The 14,427-nt window shown below is 34.3% G+C and overlaps 3 protein-coding genes across 3 annotated transcripts; 1 reads left to right on the top strand and 2 right to left on the bottom strand.

Annotated features, from left to right (window-relative positions):
• Window positions 1–1,560, bottom strand: LOC133701823 (alkane hydroxylase MAH1-like). Its single transcript, XM_062125977.1, has one exon. The coding sequence runs from the start codon at window positions 1,558–1,560 to the stop codon at window positions 1–3; it is 1,560 nt and encodes a 519-aa protein (XP_061981961.1).
• Window positions 1,561–4,025: 2,465 nt separating this feature from the next.
• LOC133699685 (uncharacterized) lies at window positions 4,026–6,836 on the bottom strand. Its single transcript, XM_062123053.1, has one exon. It carries the CDS (start codon window positions 5,284–5,286, stop codon window positions 4,456–4,458), a length of 831 nt encoding a protein of 276 aa, XP_061979037.1. The 5' UTR covers window positions 5,287–6,836; the 3' UTR covers window positions 4,026–4,455.
• Window positions 6,837–11,028: 4,192 nt separating this feature from the next.
• Window positions 11,029–14,178, top strand: LOC133678030 (probable protein phosphatase 2C 39). Its single transcript, XM_062100184.1, has 5 exons — window positions 11,029–11,269; window positions 12,089–12,334; window positions 12,623–12,899; window positions 13,427–13,581; window positions 13,685–14,178. The coding sequence occupies exons 1-5, from the start codon at window positions 11,237–11,239 to the stop codon at window positions 13,820–13,822; spliced, it is 849 nt and encodes a 282-aa protein (XP_061956168.1). The 5' UTR covers window positions 11,029–11,236; the 3' UTR covers window positions 13,823–14,178.
• Window positions 14,179–14,427: the final 249 nt, after the last annotated feature.

Raw genomic sequence — 14,427 nt, 5'->3', positions numbered from 1 at the left:
TTAGCATCTCTTGGTGATCCTAACCTTCAAGCCATTCTTCATACGAAGTACAACAGCAACACTCGGGAAAACCTGATGGCCGTCAACCACTTGAACATGATAATTCCAGAGCACTGCACAGGCAACCATCTTCATTTGAATAAAGCTGACGTCTTTTCCCAGGCAAGTCCTCGGCCCATCGTTGAACGCAGCAAACTTGTAAGGTGGTACGTATATAATACCTCCTTTATCAGAAATCCACCTCTCAGGCTTGAATTCTAGGCAATCTTTGCCCCAGATTGCTTCCATTCTCCCCATTGAGTAGAAGGAAATCAAGACCTGCATCTTCCGTCGGATGCGATGACCGCTCGGAAGTGTATCTTCTTCAACTGCAGCCTTGTGATTAGTATGCACTGATGGGTATAGCCGCAGTGTCTCACACATGGCTGCGTGAAGATAAACCAGGCCATTTACCTCTTCTGCACTGAAAACCCTCAGCTTCCCGTCCTTTTCCTTCACCAAATTTGCTGCTCTAATCTCTTCTAATATCTTGCTTTCTACTAGTGGATGCTCTGCGACAAGCCAGAAGAACCAAACAAGGCCTGCACTGGGAGTGTCTCTCCCGGCCACCAGGAGATTAGTTGCCGTGTCTCTTAAGAACTTGTTTAAAGAAGCTGCACTGTTTCCATGCTCTTTCATTTGAACTTTGATATAAGCTGTTAATAAGTCGAAGTCTGCAGCTTCCTTCTCCTCGACAATATTCTCCATTTTGGCTTTATTTTCGTTTAAGACTTGCTCGCACCTTGTTGAGATGCATTTGTACATGAATTGATCAAATGTCAGCAAAGCTCTACTTAGTTTCTTCTCTTCTCCGATTTGAAGCCATTTTTGAAACTTCCAGTAAAACTCCGGCACGATGTGCCGGTAGAATATTGCCTCCTCCATGATATCGAAAGCTTTTGCATGTGCAACCTCAGGAAATTCAATCGTGAGACAATTTGGATCGAAACCCAAAACAGACATGCAGTTACTATCATACATGAACCGCTGAATCACATCTTGCATGTCTATTATCTCCGACAGTTCTTTTCTGGAGACATGATCCAGGATTGGAAATAGGCCTTGAACCAACTTCTGGAGGATGGTCTTCTCTACCAATTCCTTGTACTTGTTGTTCTTCATGAATAGCTGAATCATTTTCCTCTGTGCTCTCCATGACTCCGAATCGGAATTGAGAATCCCATCTCCTAGAGGCTCAAAAATCTTCTTGTACAAAGGTCCCTTCGGATAGTTTGCGAAGTTGTCGCTCAAGATGTGGTGCACATTCTTAGGATCGCTAGTGATCACGAAGTCCATGTTGGCAAACCAAGGACCCTTGAACTTTGAAGTTCCTCCATTATTTCTCAGGGTTCGCGTGGTATACTCATACACGTTTGATGAATTGATAAGGAGCCGTGGTAGCATCCCTACAATTGGCCAGTTTGTTTTATCTGCGCCTAGCTTCCTGATCTGATCCCAGCAACGAAGCAAGAGAAAACAAACAAGTACTCCTACAACTGCAAGTATGTCAAATATTTCCATTGCTGGTCGGTTTTGATTTCTCTCTCTCCATCTTTTAGCCTTTGCAGGCTGGGTTTTATAGTACAATGTGCACGGTGAGACGGCTGGTTAACGAATAGCCATTGGCGTGTAACAGAGCCCATTCTCCCTCAACTATCTTATTTCCCCCATCTAATTGAATAGCTTTTACTGGCCTTATACCTCCCTCAGTCTCCGAGTAAGATTTTAAACTAATTAAAAACTAAAGCTCGGATATTGATCTTCCTGGGAAAATAAAAACAGATAAAACTATAAATATTTTACATCGACTATCATCTTTATTGAAAAACTTGAAAAAATATACTATCGAGAGCCAAGTATAGAGGTCAAGCAAGATTGTTTTTCTTGGTTGTGTAAAGACACTAACTTGGAGAGATCATTTGTTTTGTATGATATTTGCTTGACCTTTTTGAAGCGCAAAGAATTCTTTGTCATGCAAAAATTGCTAATCTTATCAAAAGCATAGACTGGAGAACACGCAGGGTCACCAAACCTTCCCCACCCCACTGCTTTTTTTTCTTCCTTTTCTTTCTTGAGTTGGGCTTGATATGGATCCTCATTCTAGACATTTTAGCTTGCTCAACGAGCCAGGTGGACTTGCAAACATACTTTAAAGCAAGAAAAAATACTTGTGACTCGATATATAGATTCGATTAAATTTTATTTTAACTAGATTATAGAAAAAGTATATAATGATAAAAAATAAAATAAAATTATCACGATAACTTGAAAAAATATTTTTTTTTTCAAAATGAGAAAAATAATGTAGCTTGATTTTCATTCTATTAAATATGAAATGATAAAATTAAATAACAAAAATAGAGCAGAAAATACCAGCTTGATTAAGCCCGGGTTATCATGATAAACCTATAATCCTAATAATAAGGGTCGAGCTAATCTGTCAAGTTTACGGTTCAAATTATGAGATTAGGATAACACGATAGAAAAAAAACAAGGAAAATATCAAAGCCCATTTAAAAAAAAAAACATTGTTGAATGATGAAAGTAAAAAAAAAATATGTAAAAAAAATATCAACCCGAATTAATGTTTCAAACCCGAGACCCGGGGTCCTTAGACTGTAAGCACCCCATCAAGAAAAACCAAGAAGCTCAATTTCTAACCAATCAAATATTAAATGATGAAATTGAAAAAAAATAATTTCATTTACACAAAAGGATAAAAAAAACAACAATTAAATGAACAAGGACTAAAATAAAAATAAAAAAATAAATTAAATTTTTGATGGAATGGTGAAATTGAAAAGAAAAATCAAATTAACAAAAGAACCCAAAAGAAAAAAACAATAAAAAAGAATGAGGATCAAAATTGAAATAAAAAATAAAAATAAAATTTTGATTGAAGGGTACAATTGAAAAGAAAATTCAATTTAATAAAAGAACCTAAAAAGAAAAAATAATTAAAAGAACGAGGAACATAACATAATAAATAATATATCATAAATTGAGATTGAAATATGTAATTAAAAACAAATTAGAATTTTACAAAAAAACTAAAATAAAAAAATAGAAATCAGAAGAATAGAAACCGCAATTAAAATCTTAAAACATTAAAGAATAATTTTAAAATTTTACATGGGCAGTGTGATTTTTTAGGGGAGGAGAGAAAAAAATGGATGGGAAAAAAAGGTTGTTGGTGACAAATAACACCACCCTTAACCACACGTGTCGTTTTATAAGAAAGAGAATGTGGCAACACATCTAATAACACGATGAAAAATGATTTTGGTTGATGGTGGCATGATATGCATTGATTGGAAAGCCTAGGCACCACTTGTTGGCACAAGCAAATCACTTTTTGTTTTTTTAATTGTTTTTATATTTATTAAAATATCAAATCGCCCTTAACTTATTTCACTGTATATATAAAAAGAAGTATGAAAAGATTAAACCACCCTTACATAATAATTTTAAAAATTTTATTTTAAAAATATTTTAGTTATTTTAATATTAGGGTTTGCAGTAGACCTTCCTACTCACCCCAAGAGAGAACTCTCTTGTTTACGTGACCTTTAATACAAAAAATAAAAGCGGTGAAATTTAAAAACATTATTTTCACAAGCAAAGTTATGGACGGAAAGTCATGTTCTTGTTATTTTTTTATACTAGCAAGACACTAGACATTTTAAATATCGTACAAGTGTCTGCAACGAAATAGAAACCATCTCAAATGATGGGAAGTCCTGTACCATTACCAACCGGCAGTTGATAATTCCCAGAGTAAGGTTTTGAATGATGCAGGCAGACCAGATCCGAAGTGATATGGAGTGATGTTCCTGCAGTCAGAGAAGGAACTCCGATCTGCATTTGTTAATAATGGCTTCAGAGCTACGTTGGCCACGGGCTGTGCCTGCTTGCAGAGCTCAAAAGAGATGCACTAACCTTGTTTTTATTTATTTCTGATTTGTTTTGCCTTGAGGAAGAATGTGTGAACAGAAACCAGCACTTAATAATGATTAATGCACTCAAATATAATGTACAAAACACCTCACCACATGCTTTAAGATGCTTACAATGATTGAATCATGCTTTTGATTATACAAATAACACTCCTATCAGTCTCCTCCCCACAAATTGTCAGCTGTTACAGCAGTTGAGATGGTCGCAATCCCTTACGAAGACTCGAGCAATTAATTGCAATGATCATTTGCAAATTAACAAACAGATAGATCATTGGACAAACCAATAATAATGTTTTCCTGGCTACGATCTGGAATGCACTCTCTTTGAGAGAGGGCGGGATTTTGCAGTATGATCACATACACTACAGGTAACAGGAAATTTACTCAAAAGTGCGAATCAAATCATGTGCAAAATCAGTATCCCCATAAGAAAAAAGAAGCCCCATATTCGTATTAATCATAACTTGATGTTCTCTTGCAACATATCATCCCTTGTGGATGGTTCCATGGCATGGCATTCTCTACACGCCACCAAAAATGACATGAAAAATCTCCTCCAGAGCCCAGACCTCTCTCTTTTCCCTTTCTTGACTTGTTTCTTGTTGCTGATCAACCCTTCTTTAATCAAAATCCCACCACTTTTCCTTCTTGAATCCTCACGTTTCAGAACTGCAGTTGGCACAGGCATGATATGTTGCCACCTTTGAGAAGATCCGTATAATTGTGCCATAATAACTTTACTAGCCAAGGGTGTTTTGGTACTAGTAATATTATTATACAATCTTCTCCTCTCGGAGTTGTCACTTGAGCTTGTTCTTGCGCTGCTAACACTGCTTCTACTACTATTAGTACTATTACTTCTTGATGACATGAGGGAATCCTTGCAGCTGACACTGCTTGCTCTGCTAGTTGCACGATATATGTTATCAATAAGTAGCATAGTTGTTGGTTGTTGTTTTCGAAGTACAGGAAAAGAATGAGGCAGCAGGCGGCCATTGAAAAAAAGATGATCAGCTGGTGAGTTCTTGTTTGGATCACAAGAGGGAGAATCCGGCGTTAAACAACCGAATTCGAAATCAGAATCTTGATCTAGAGTACCTGGAGTGCTAGGAAACGAGAAGATGTATTCTCTAGAGCTAGTCTTTTGGTGGTGGTTTTCTTCCATAGCAGTGCTTGTGGGAGTCTTGTGTGAGGTTGTACTTATATCCCAAAGGTACTCATAATATATAACGTGGAATTGTATATCATATAAAAAATAACGAGAAAGAGATGGGAACGTGCTATGCATCCATTAAGAGTAATTAATAGCATTATATTAAAAAAGGGTAGACATATAAAAAAAGAGAGAGAAAACATATGAGAAGGTATTTTTATCATTTTTTTTTGTGGATTATGGATTTGGTTTTCTCTTCCCTTCGTGTATCTATTTCTTTCTTAAAAAAAAGTTTAATAAAAAAATTAAAAAGATACCATTAATTATTCCCGTGCTTTATAAGATTTTCCATCAAATAAAAGAAGATTTTGATAATTTATTAGCTTGGTGGACAAAATCATGAGTTGGTTACATGCCAACTCAATCTTAAATTAACTTAGATACATGGTGTTGTTCTAATAATTTTGTTAGTGTGGGATGTTTCTTAGACATGTGTGTTAAATGATTGGGATAACACAATTCAAAGGCTAACTTTGATGCAAAATGCATGAATTTAACACACACAATGGTTTTCAACGGCGTGTTCATGCTAGGAAATATAGAGCTCTCCCCTTAGTTTTGATCATTATTATTATTATCATCATAATGTGGGATTTATATAGGTTAACTTGAAAATAAGTAGATCCCTAAGCTTGTTTAGTTCAAAGGGTTTTTCCCTTCGGTCTTGCTTTTGGTTTTCTTCAAGGAACACAGCTTCCCAAATATACTCTTGCATGTAAAGCAAGGAAGAATAACTTTACTAGATACGGAGAGAAAGAGTGGATGGTCAAGCAACACAAGCACCAATAGCTTATTGTCATGTTCGAGCTTTAACCAGGCCATGCTATGATGGGATCGGCAAAGGCTTTCTCGGTGTTGGTGGAAGCAAAGGCTCTCTGTGGACCACCTCTCTCGATGAAATAAATCTGCAAGTCTATTGACTAGCAATTCACTGCTTTATTCATTAATTATCAGGGTTACTTTTGATCACCCTCCTCAAAATGAGGACAGAGCAGCTTTCAGAAAACCTATTTGTCTCCCATTAGGGTTTCTATCGAAACCTTTTGGCCCCATGGCAGCTCATCATGCCCCCGGGAACCACCGGTCACCCAGATTTCCCTCCCCACCAATCAAGTTTTATATTAGGCTTCCTTGGTTGATAGTCGGATTGTGTCATAAGATAGCTCTACTACACACTAATATTTAAGAGCTGGGCCAAATTAGTTTGACTCGGGAAGCAATTTTGACCCGAAATTCTATGATATTTTAATTTTGCTTCACTTTATGTCTAAACCGACCAGATTTAAACAGAACATGGTAGAGAAACCAGATATATACGGTAAAGAAATCAAGATACGATTCGCAAACATATATATAATAAGAACGATGAAGAATATAGTCCAACGAATTTGAGCTTAAACTTGTATGATTGAATTCTATTTGGGTTTTGGTATCTGCATGTAATCTTTTTATATTATAAGCAGTTTTTGATGAAAAAACAAAAAAGAAAAGAGGCTTATCTTCTCCGTTTTCCTCCTCTCCAGCTCCTCTCCATCTTCCCTTTTCTTTCTTTAACTCTCTCTTGTTCGCGGCAGACTCTAACTGAATTAATCTTTTCTCTAAGAAACAAAAAGTTTGTAGCAAGCCCTAACAAGATTCCGGCTCCAAGTGAAATTGTGTATGGGTCATAAAAGAACATTGAGCTTTGCCTGTCATGTTTCTTAGGGACCGACTCAAGTGTTGGAGTAAACAGCATGGTAAATTGGGCTGCCGGTAACCTAGAAGAAGGGGTTTGGGCCCTTTGAGCTGGGTTTGGGCAGAGGTCGGAGTAATAGTTAATTGTCGAGTGCCTGATCTCTCTACCTTCCACGGAGAAAAGGTCAGATTGTTTTGTTCCATGGGCGTTGTATTACGGGTCTCAGAATTTATAGCCCATTCTCCCGATCCTAAACCCACTAGAAATATAACCATGAAAATAAGATGTTTTTTCCCCCTAAATTAGGTGCGGATCACAGTGAAAATAATTTTTTTTCATAAAAAAATAATATTTGGGTGTCAAAAATATATTTTAAAAAATAAAAAAAATTGTGATCTAGATTAAATAAGTTTATTTTATTTTAATTAAACAATAAAAAAATAAACAACAACAACAAATTAATAATTTTTTTAAAAAAATAATCGTGGTAACCTAGAAAAAAACCATGAAAATATTGGTCTAGTAAACAATATTTTCATTCACATTCCCTTTTGATTTAGTTTTTGTTAATAATATTTTTGAATCAATTTATATGCATCAATAAAAAATATTTTTTTTCTAAGTGATATTTAGAAGGCACTTTAGCATGAACTAAGATTTTTAAAAAATAAACAAATTTATTTGAATATAAATGCAAATCACGTTTCTAAAAAAATTAATTAATTTTTTGCAAAAAATCTAAATTTTCTTTGTATGTTTTGGATCGTTTTGACGTGCTGATCTCAAGAATAATTTTTAAAAATAAAAAAATATTATTTTAATACATTTCAGCATGAAAAATTATTTAAAAAACAACAACAACCACTGTAATTTCAAACACCTATTAAAAAAAAATATATGATTTATAGAGTGACTATCTTATTGAGACCTCACATGTTCGCTAATGGATTAGGTTGACTAGTTAGTATGTGGATGAAGCAAATCACTGTTGTCCCATCATTTTCAAGACGTTAATAATTCATCTACCTGCTCTGAAAGTAAAGGACAAAACCTAAAAAAAACTAAAAGTCTTTGAGTGTACTTTTCTTTTCAGACAAGAAGTTGTGACAAGCCCTTCTTCTTACAGCAAATTACGAAATCCCCCCTGGAAAAAGGCATAATTTATTGTGAGTGAAGTGTTTTTGGTAAGGATTCTGCAAGCCAGCACATGGATTCTACACCACTGTCTGCGCGGTGACTTGGTCAAGTCGCCGAATGCAAGGTATTTTTGTGCCGAAAAGTCCACTGCGATCTTTCTGCAAAAGCAACCTAGAACCCACCTTGTTCGTCTTTACCGCTCGACGAATATGGATACCTTTGAGAGATGATGTGCCTTTTGTACAGCTAAATTAATGAAGATCTAGACTTGGTGGATAGTGAACCTCCAAAACAATGTGGGAGACCTTTCAATGGTTATATATATATATATATATATATATATATATATATATATATATATATATATATATATATATATGAGTAAGGAAGGCAGTGAAGAAGATTGGAAATGTATAAAGAAGGTGAAGATGCATAAAAATCCCCTAACCCTAACCCTAGATCTTTCCATTCCTTGCATGGGCAGAGGACTTCGCACGGGGAGAAGGGAAATTTGTTTAAAAACATGGTTTTGAATCCAAATTAAAAATATATTTCACTCATTAAAACTTTGTTAGAATTTAATCCTTAATATAAGGTTTTTAATATAAAACATTAATATGGTTTAAATAAATTATAAGTGAATAAAAAACTGATCTTGAAGAATTCTTAGTTAATATGTTTTGATAAAATTTTAAAACTCTTTATAAGAATTTTATCACACATGAGGGAAAAACAAAATATTTTTGGTGTTTATATAGTAGATATTTGAGAAGTTGAAATTGGGATTAAAAGGCACTCGAGTTTTTAGAGGGAAAATATCCTAAATAAAATGGATTTTGAGCTTAAACTAGCACATGACTTGGTATATGTTCAAGTCATCCCTTTTAAGTTTATTGTAAAATAACTTTTTAGATTACAAAATATTTTTTATTTTGCCAACTAAAATTTAAATTTAGGTGTGGTCCAAAAGAATTATTTATTCCATGCCAATGTTTTGTCCATCTAAACTCATGAATAAAGAATTTGATCAACTTATTCCATAAGCATTTTGCAAACTTGAAAAGTTTTTTTAGCTCAGAAACTTAAGATTTAGGCCCAAAATATTCAGGTTTAATTTTGGTTTTTTTAATAGCTAATTAAATTTGATAATAATGAGGATTAATTCTAGTTATTACCATAAATAATTCTAGTTTTATGGAGGATTATTAAAGTTGATAATGACAATGATTAATTCTAGTTATTATCATAATTAATTGTCTATCTTTTTAACTTCTAAAATTCACCATATAAAAGGGTAAAGAAGAGTTTTGATGCAGAAGATTTTTTTTTTTTAAGACATAGTTTTATGTTATTGAGCATAACTTTTAAACTGACAGTTGAATTAAGTTGAAAATCTTCTAAAAGATTTTAAAGACCGTATTTTTTAGAGGGTTAAAACTTGAAAGAAAGCGAACATTAGAAATGCCTTCAAATAAGTCTCATAAGTTACTATTTGAGATTTGATATATTTTCCTAGTTGATATAAAATTCTTTTTATTATTTAGATTAGAACACTCAGCTTTATTTAATACATGTTTTCTAATTCGACAAAGAGTTTTATTATTTTTTCATTATTTTTGTGTTTTCTTGTTGGTTTAGGTAAGTTTTTAAGTTTATTTAAGGATTATAAATCTCATAGAGAATAGACTACATCAATAGAAAATATTCAGCAATAAAATTCTGAAATAAGATTTTTGTTGTTCTTCTTATATTGCTTTCATATATGTACCAGAACCTAACTATCCCAAATTATTGTTTGTTGAATTGTGCATTTTTGGGTGCTAGTAAATAACTTTGGCTAGCAAGGTCACTAAATAGAACATGTTTAGGTAAGAGGGGATGTGGAGGTCTTCTATCTAGAGAAAAATGTTTAAGAGTTGGTGATAAAAAAACATACAAAAATGGATTGCAAAATTGAAAAGAGGTGGTCAAGAATTAGTGTTCAAGAATTGATGATAGATGACATGCAAAGATAAATTGAAAAATTAAACTGTTAGTCGGTAAGGGCAAGAAGCACTTAGGATTGTGATCATGGATCCATGACTAGTTTTGAAAATTCATTTCAGAAACATGAGCATATGAGACAAGTTCTTGATCAAGATAACTAGATTTTACCATGGGTTAGGCCAGTTTACTTGTGTTGACTTAAGCCATTATTCTTTTTGTTTTTGTTTTTGTTTTTTTTTAAATCAATATTTCTTTAATTTTAGCCTCCAACATTGATTATTTAGGAATTGAATTTATTAATTTTTTTAATTTATTTTTTATGAGTCATCATGACCCGAATCGTGAATTTCACAGCTTAACTAGAGTTAGTCTAATTTAATTTAATATATCATCATTACAATATTATTTTTTAAAAATATTATTTAATATATCACTTTCTTAGTATTTAAAAAAGATTTTATTTGATATGGATTAGGTTTTTATTTCATGACTAATTTATTTTTCTGCAAAAAAAAATATTAACAACGCATTTGATTTTTCTTTTTACATTTAAAAAATCAATCCAACCCATACGCTATACAAGATAGAAATATATTTATGTTTTAACTGCTTCCGTGGACTTTATAAAAATTTCATGTAAAGGTAAAAAGAGTCTAATCAAACAAACGATCTAAACCCAGCCAATCCTGTTTCCATTCAAGGGGAGGTCCAAACTCCAACATCCACGTGGAACCACCCAATTGGTTCAAACACCTCGTTCATTGAACCAGTGGTTACTTTGCAGACGAAGTTTGTGGTGGGTAAGAGATAATGCTGGCTGTTATAGTTTAAAATATTTTTTATTTAAAATATTTTAAAATAATATTTTTTATTTTTAAAAAATTATTTTTGATATTTAAAAATATAAAATAATTAATTTAATATAAAATAATTTTCAAATTTTTGCCTTGCTAAGCACACCGTTAATAATTTTATTAGCAGTAGGAAAAGAAAATAAAGAGAGAGGCAACAGTCAAGTGGCGCGAAGACCACGTCACAAGTAAATGCAAGAAACGCGGACAATAAAAACTGGGAAGTGAAAGTACCGTCGTCAACAGTTGCTGGATCCTCATCAACACTCGCCTTGATCTCTCCTTTTTTCTCTCTTCACTTTCTTGATTTTCTAGATCACAATTATCTTCCCTTCCTATTTATTATCTCCACCTGCTTATTACACTAGCAGCAGCCATGATTGGCAAAGAAATCCTACACAAGATGAAGGTATGTATGGATGTATATCCTTTGTAGTGAACAAGTTATTGATTTGAGATCTTCAATATATCAACCATTATATATGTGTCTACTGCTTTCCCTGTTTTTTCTTCTTTTTATGACCTTGAATTCATGAGTTTTTTCTTGCTTGGTCTCCGTGTGTTTGGAGACTTCATAAATGTGCTTTTTTGATTTATAATTAAAGACATTATTTTTTGATTTATTTGTTTGGAGTGATATGGATCAGATGGGGTTAGAGATAATGCTTATTCTGTGTTCATAGTAAGTCTTAACATCATTCCAGTTCTGGATTTTATGGGGGGGGGGGGTACTCTCAACATCATGAAAGCCAGTTGCTAATTATTTGTTACAGTAGCTAATTTATTGAGAATTGGGAACTTTCATGATCATACGAAATTAAAGTATTTTGACATTAACAATCACAATTTGCATTCAGAGATAAGGAATTGTTGAACAAATTATGTAATATCAATGTGTAGTGCATGCTGAGATATAATGTCAATGAGATGGGATCTTACAATGCGTTTTACTCGGAAGGAACCTAGAACATGGCAGTTATTATTTTACTTTGCAATTGCTATCTTTAACCAAGTTGCTATAATTTCTGTTTGGGAGGAAGACATCACGTTCGAAGAAGAATTGTAAGACTCTTTTGTTCCAAACAATTATAATTACACAACTATGGAAGTATTTTTAATTAATATGTTTTTGTGGTTTGTTCAGCTCTTTGACATTGATTACACATGCATTTTTCATTGGATTGCTAGCCGTGTGAGTTACCTACAAGTTTGAATGCACATACTGCAGGAAAAGGTTGGATTGGGTTCTTCTCCAGATTGTGGAAAGGGCAAGAGTAAGATTTCGAAGCACATAACACATGGCTTTCACTTAGTAAAGGGGAAATCACATCATGACATGGAAGATTATGTTGTTGCTCAATTTAAGGAAGTCGATGACAATGAACTTGGTTTGTTTGCAATATTTGATGGTCATCTCAGCCATGTTATTCCTGATTATTTGCGGTCTCATTTGTTTGACAATATCTTAAAGGAGGTAAGGTATTCTATCTGTGTATTGTAAGTCATTATTGAAGCATCATTTTGTGAGCTACTTTGTAGGTCTAAATTTTTTACTATGGTTATGGGATAGGATTCTGGGGTTGGTTGTTTAATGGCTTCTCATTTTTAAGTGGAGCTGAGAATTGATATTTCAACTTTTATGATGGACTAAATATGCTTGCTATTTCCCCTTAGATTGTCCGTTCTGCTTGTAGTTTTCTGTAATGGGTGGATTTGATGAAAATAAATGTCTATTTCTTGTTTGAATATTTCCTTCATGCAGCCAGACTTTTGGACACAGCCAAAAAATGCTATGAGGAGAGCATATTGTATTACTGATACTACAATTTTGGAGAAAGCCGGTGATTTGGGTAAAGGAGGTTCAACGGCTGTCACGGCTATACTAATTAACTGTCAGAAGCTGGTAGTAGCAAATGTAGGTGACTCACGAGCTGTTATCTGCAAGAATGGTGTTGCCAAACAACTCTCAGTTGATCATGAGCCAAGCATGGAAAGGGAGGAAATCGAGAACAGAGGTGGCTTTGTGTCAAACTTTCCAGGTAAGAGATTTGCTAAGTTTCAAGAACTATGTTGTTCTACAATGTTTGGACTCTACATAAATATGATTATGATTGTGTTGTGAGAAATGGAGCATTGGAAATTAGATTGTTAGGACATTACTGCTTTTAATGCCTTTAGGTTTTGAGGCTTGCAACTGCATGCTGGAATTTTGAAAATGGATTGCATACTGTGCACTCTTCCACAGGGCAAATGGATGCTTTAAATGATAGAATTTGCACCAAGTTATTGCACTGATCACCTCCTGTGACCTGTTGATGAATAGACGTGGGTTATCTTTTTAAACTGATGGAACTGCACTTTTCTATTAACTAAGTTTGCGCTTATTCCTCCTCATTTTCATCTGGTTTCAGACAGCCGTTGTGAGTATGCAATCTGTTGCACTATGATCAGCCATGTGATTCTTCTTTATTCCAATATCAATACCTTTAGACTATCTCTCCTCCTTATAGAGATGTTTCAATAGTCTGTCACTATCAATATTAACTTTCCAACTTTATGAATTCAGGGGATGTCCCACGTGTTGATGGACAGTTGGCAGTGGCAAGGGCATTTGGTGACAAGAGCTTGAAGGAACATCTGAGTTCAGAACCAGATGTCGCAATGGAGATGATTGATGATGATACAGATTGTATTATCTTAGCAAGTGACGGGTTGTGGAAGGTTTCTTTTACTTGGAACTTTCTACCTCTAATCTTTGTTGGAAGGATAAATTATTTGTTTGCCCTTTTTATGGACTAAAATCCGTTCCTCAATTTGATGCCAGGTGATGTCCAACCAAGAAGCGGTGGATGCTGTCAAGAACATAAAGGATGCGCTGTCTGCAGCAAAGCGGCTTACTGAAGAAGCACTTAATAGGAAGAGTTCAGACGACATTTCCTGCGTGGTTGTGAAATTTCAGTGACCTCACCCTGGATTCCTCCTCTTGCTCATGTTTGATAAGAAACTCTCAGAGGTGTGTAATACTGTAATTAGCCCTGGTACATTAATAACTATCATGCATGTTTTCTGCTACATTAGTAGCTGGTTATCGTGTTCTGTTGCAAGTAGAATGAAGTGGACCTGCTTGGTATCATTGTGCCTATAATATAGTTAAAGGGAGTAGGGATGTTTGAATGGTTTGGCGAACCGTCTCTTTGATGCCAGCCTTAGCCCTCAAAGGAGGGGTTGCCCCAACTACTGTGTCTAATGTTACCTTGCTACCAAATTATTATATTATTATTGACAAAAGAAGTTATAAGAGGGTGGTGTTTTACTGTAGATACATTGTAGAACAGACTCGTTTGCACTGTGGATTCGACATTATGTTATATTGTTCATCAGGGCCAAATGATATCGTCAACCACATCCTTTCTTGAATTTGATTTTTTGAAAACATATATTCTCTTTGGTCCTTAGGTTTCCAAGTTTTTCTTGAATGGTTCTTGCCCTTCATTTGTAATACATGCCAGTCCCTAGATGTGGAGAGAGAGAGAGATAAGGAAGGAGAGAGAAAACTCTGATGAGCTC

This window comes from Populus nigra, chromosome 1 (genome assembly GCF_951802175.1).
Source record: "Populus nigra chromosome 1, ddPopNigr1.1, whole genome shotgun sequence".
Classification (NCBI taxonomy): Eukaryota; Viridiplantae; Streptophyta; class Magnoliopsida; order Malpighiales; family Salicaceae; genus Populus; species Populus nigra.
This window is presented reverse-complemented; position numbering and strand designations above follow the sequence as displayed.

Excerpts from the sequence above, each read along its gene's own strand:
- LOC133701823 (XM_062125977.1), bottom strand. The coding sequence starts at position 1,560 with ATGGAAATATTTGACATACTTGCAGTTGTAGGAGTACTTGTTTGTTTT.
- LOC133699685 (XM_062123053.1), bottom strand. The coding sequence starts at position 5,286 with ATGCATAGCACGTTCCCATCTCTTTCTCGTTATTTTTTATATGATATA.
- LOC133678030 (XM_062100184.1), top strand. The coding sequence starts at position 11,237 with ATGATTGGCAAAGAAATCCTACACAAGATGAAG. Across the intron at positions 12,335-12,622 it reads TTGACAATATCTTAAAGGAG|CCAGACTTTTGGACACAGCC; the intron begins GTAAGGTATTCT and ends TCCTTCATGCAG. Across the intron at positions 12,900-13,426 it reads CTTTGTGTCAAACTTTCCAG|GGGATGTCCCACGTGTTGAT; the intron begins GTAAGAGATTTG and ends TTATGAATTCAG.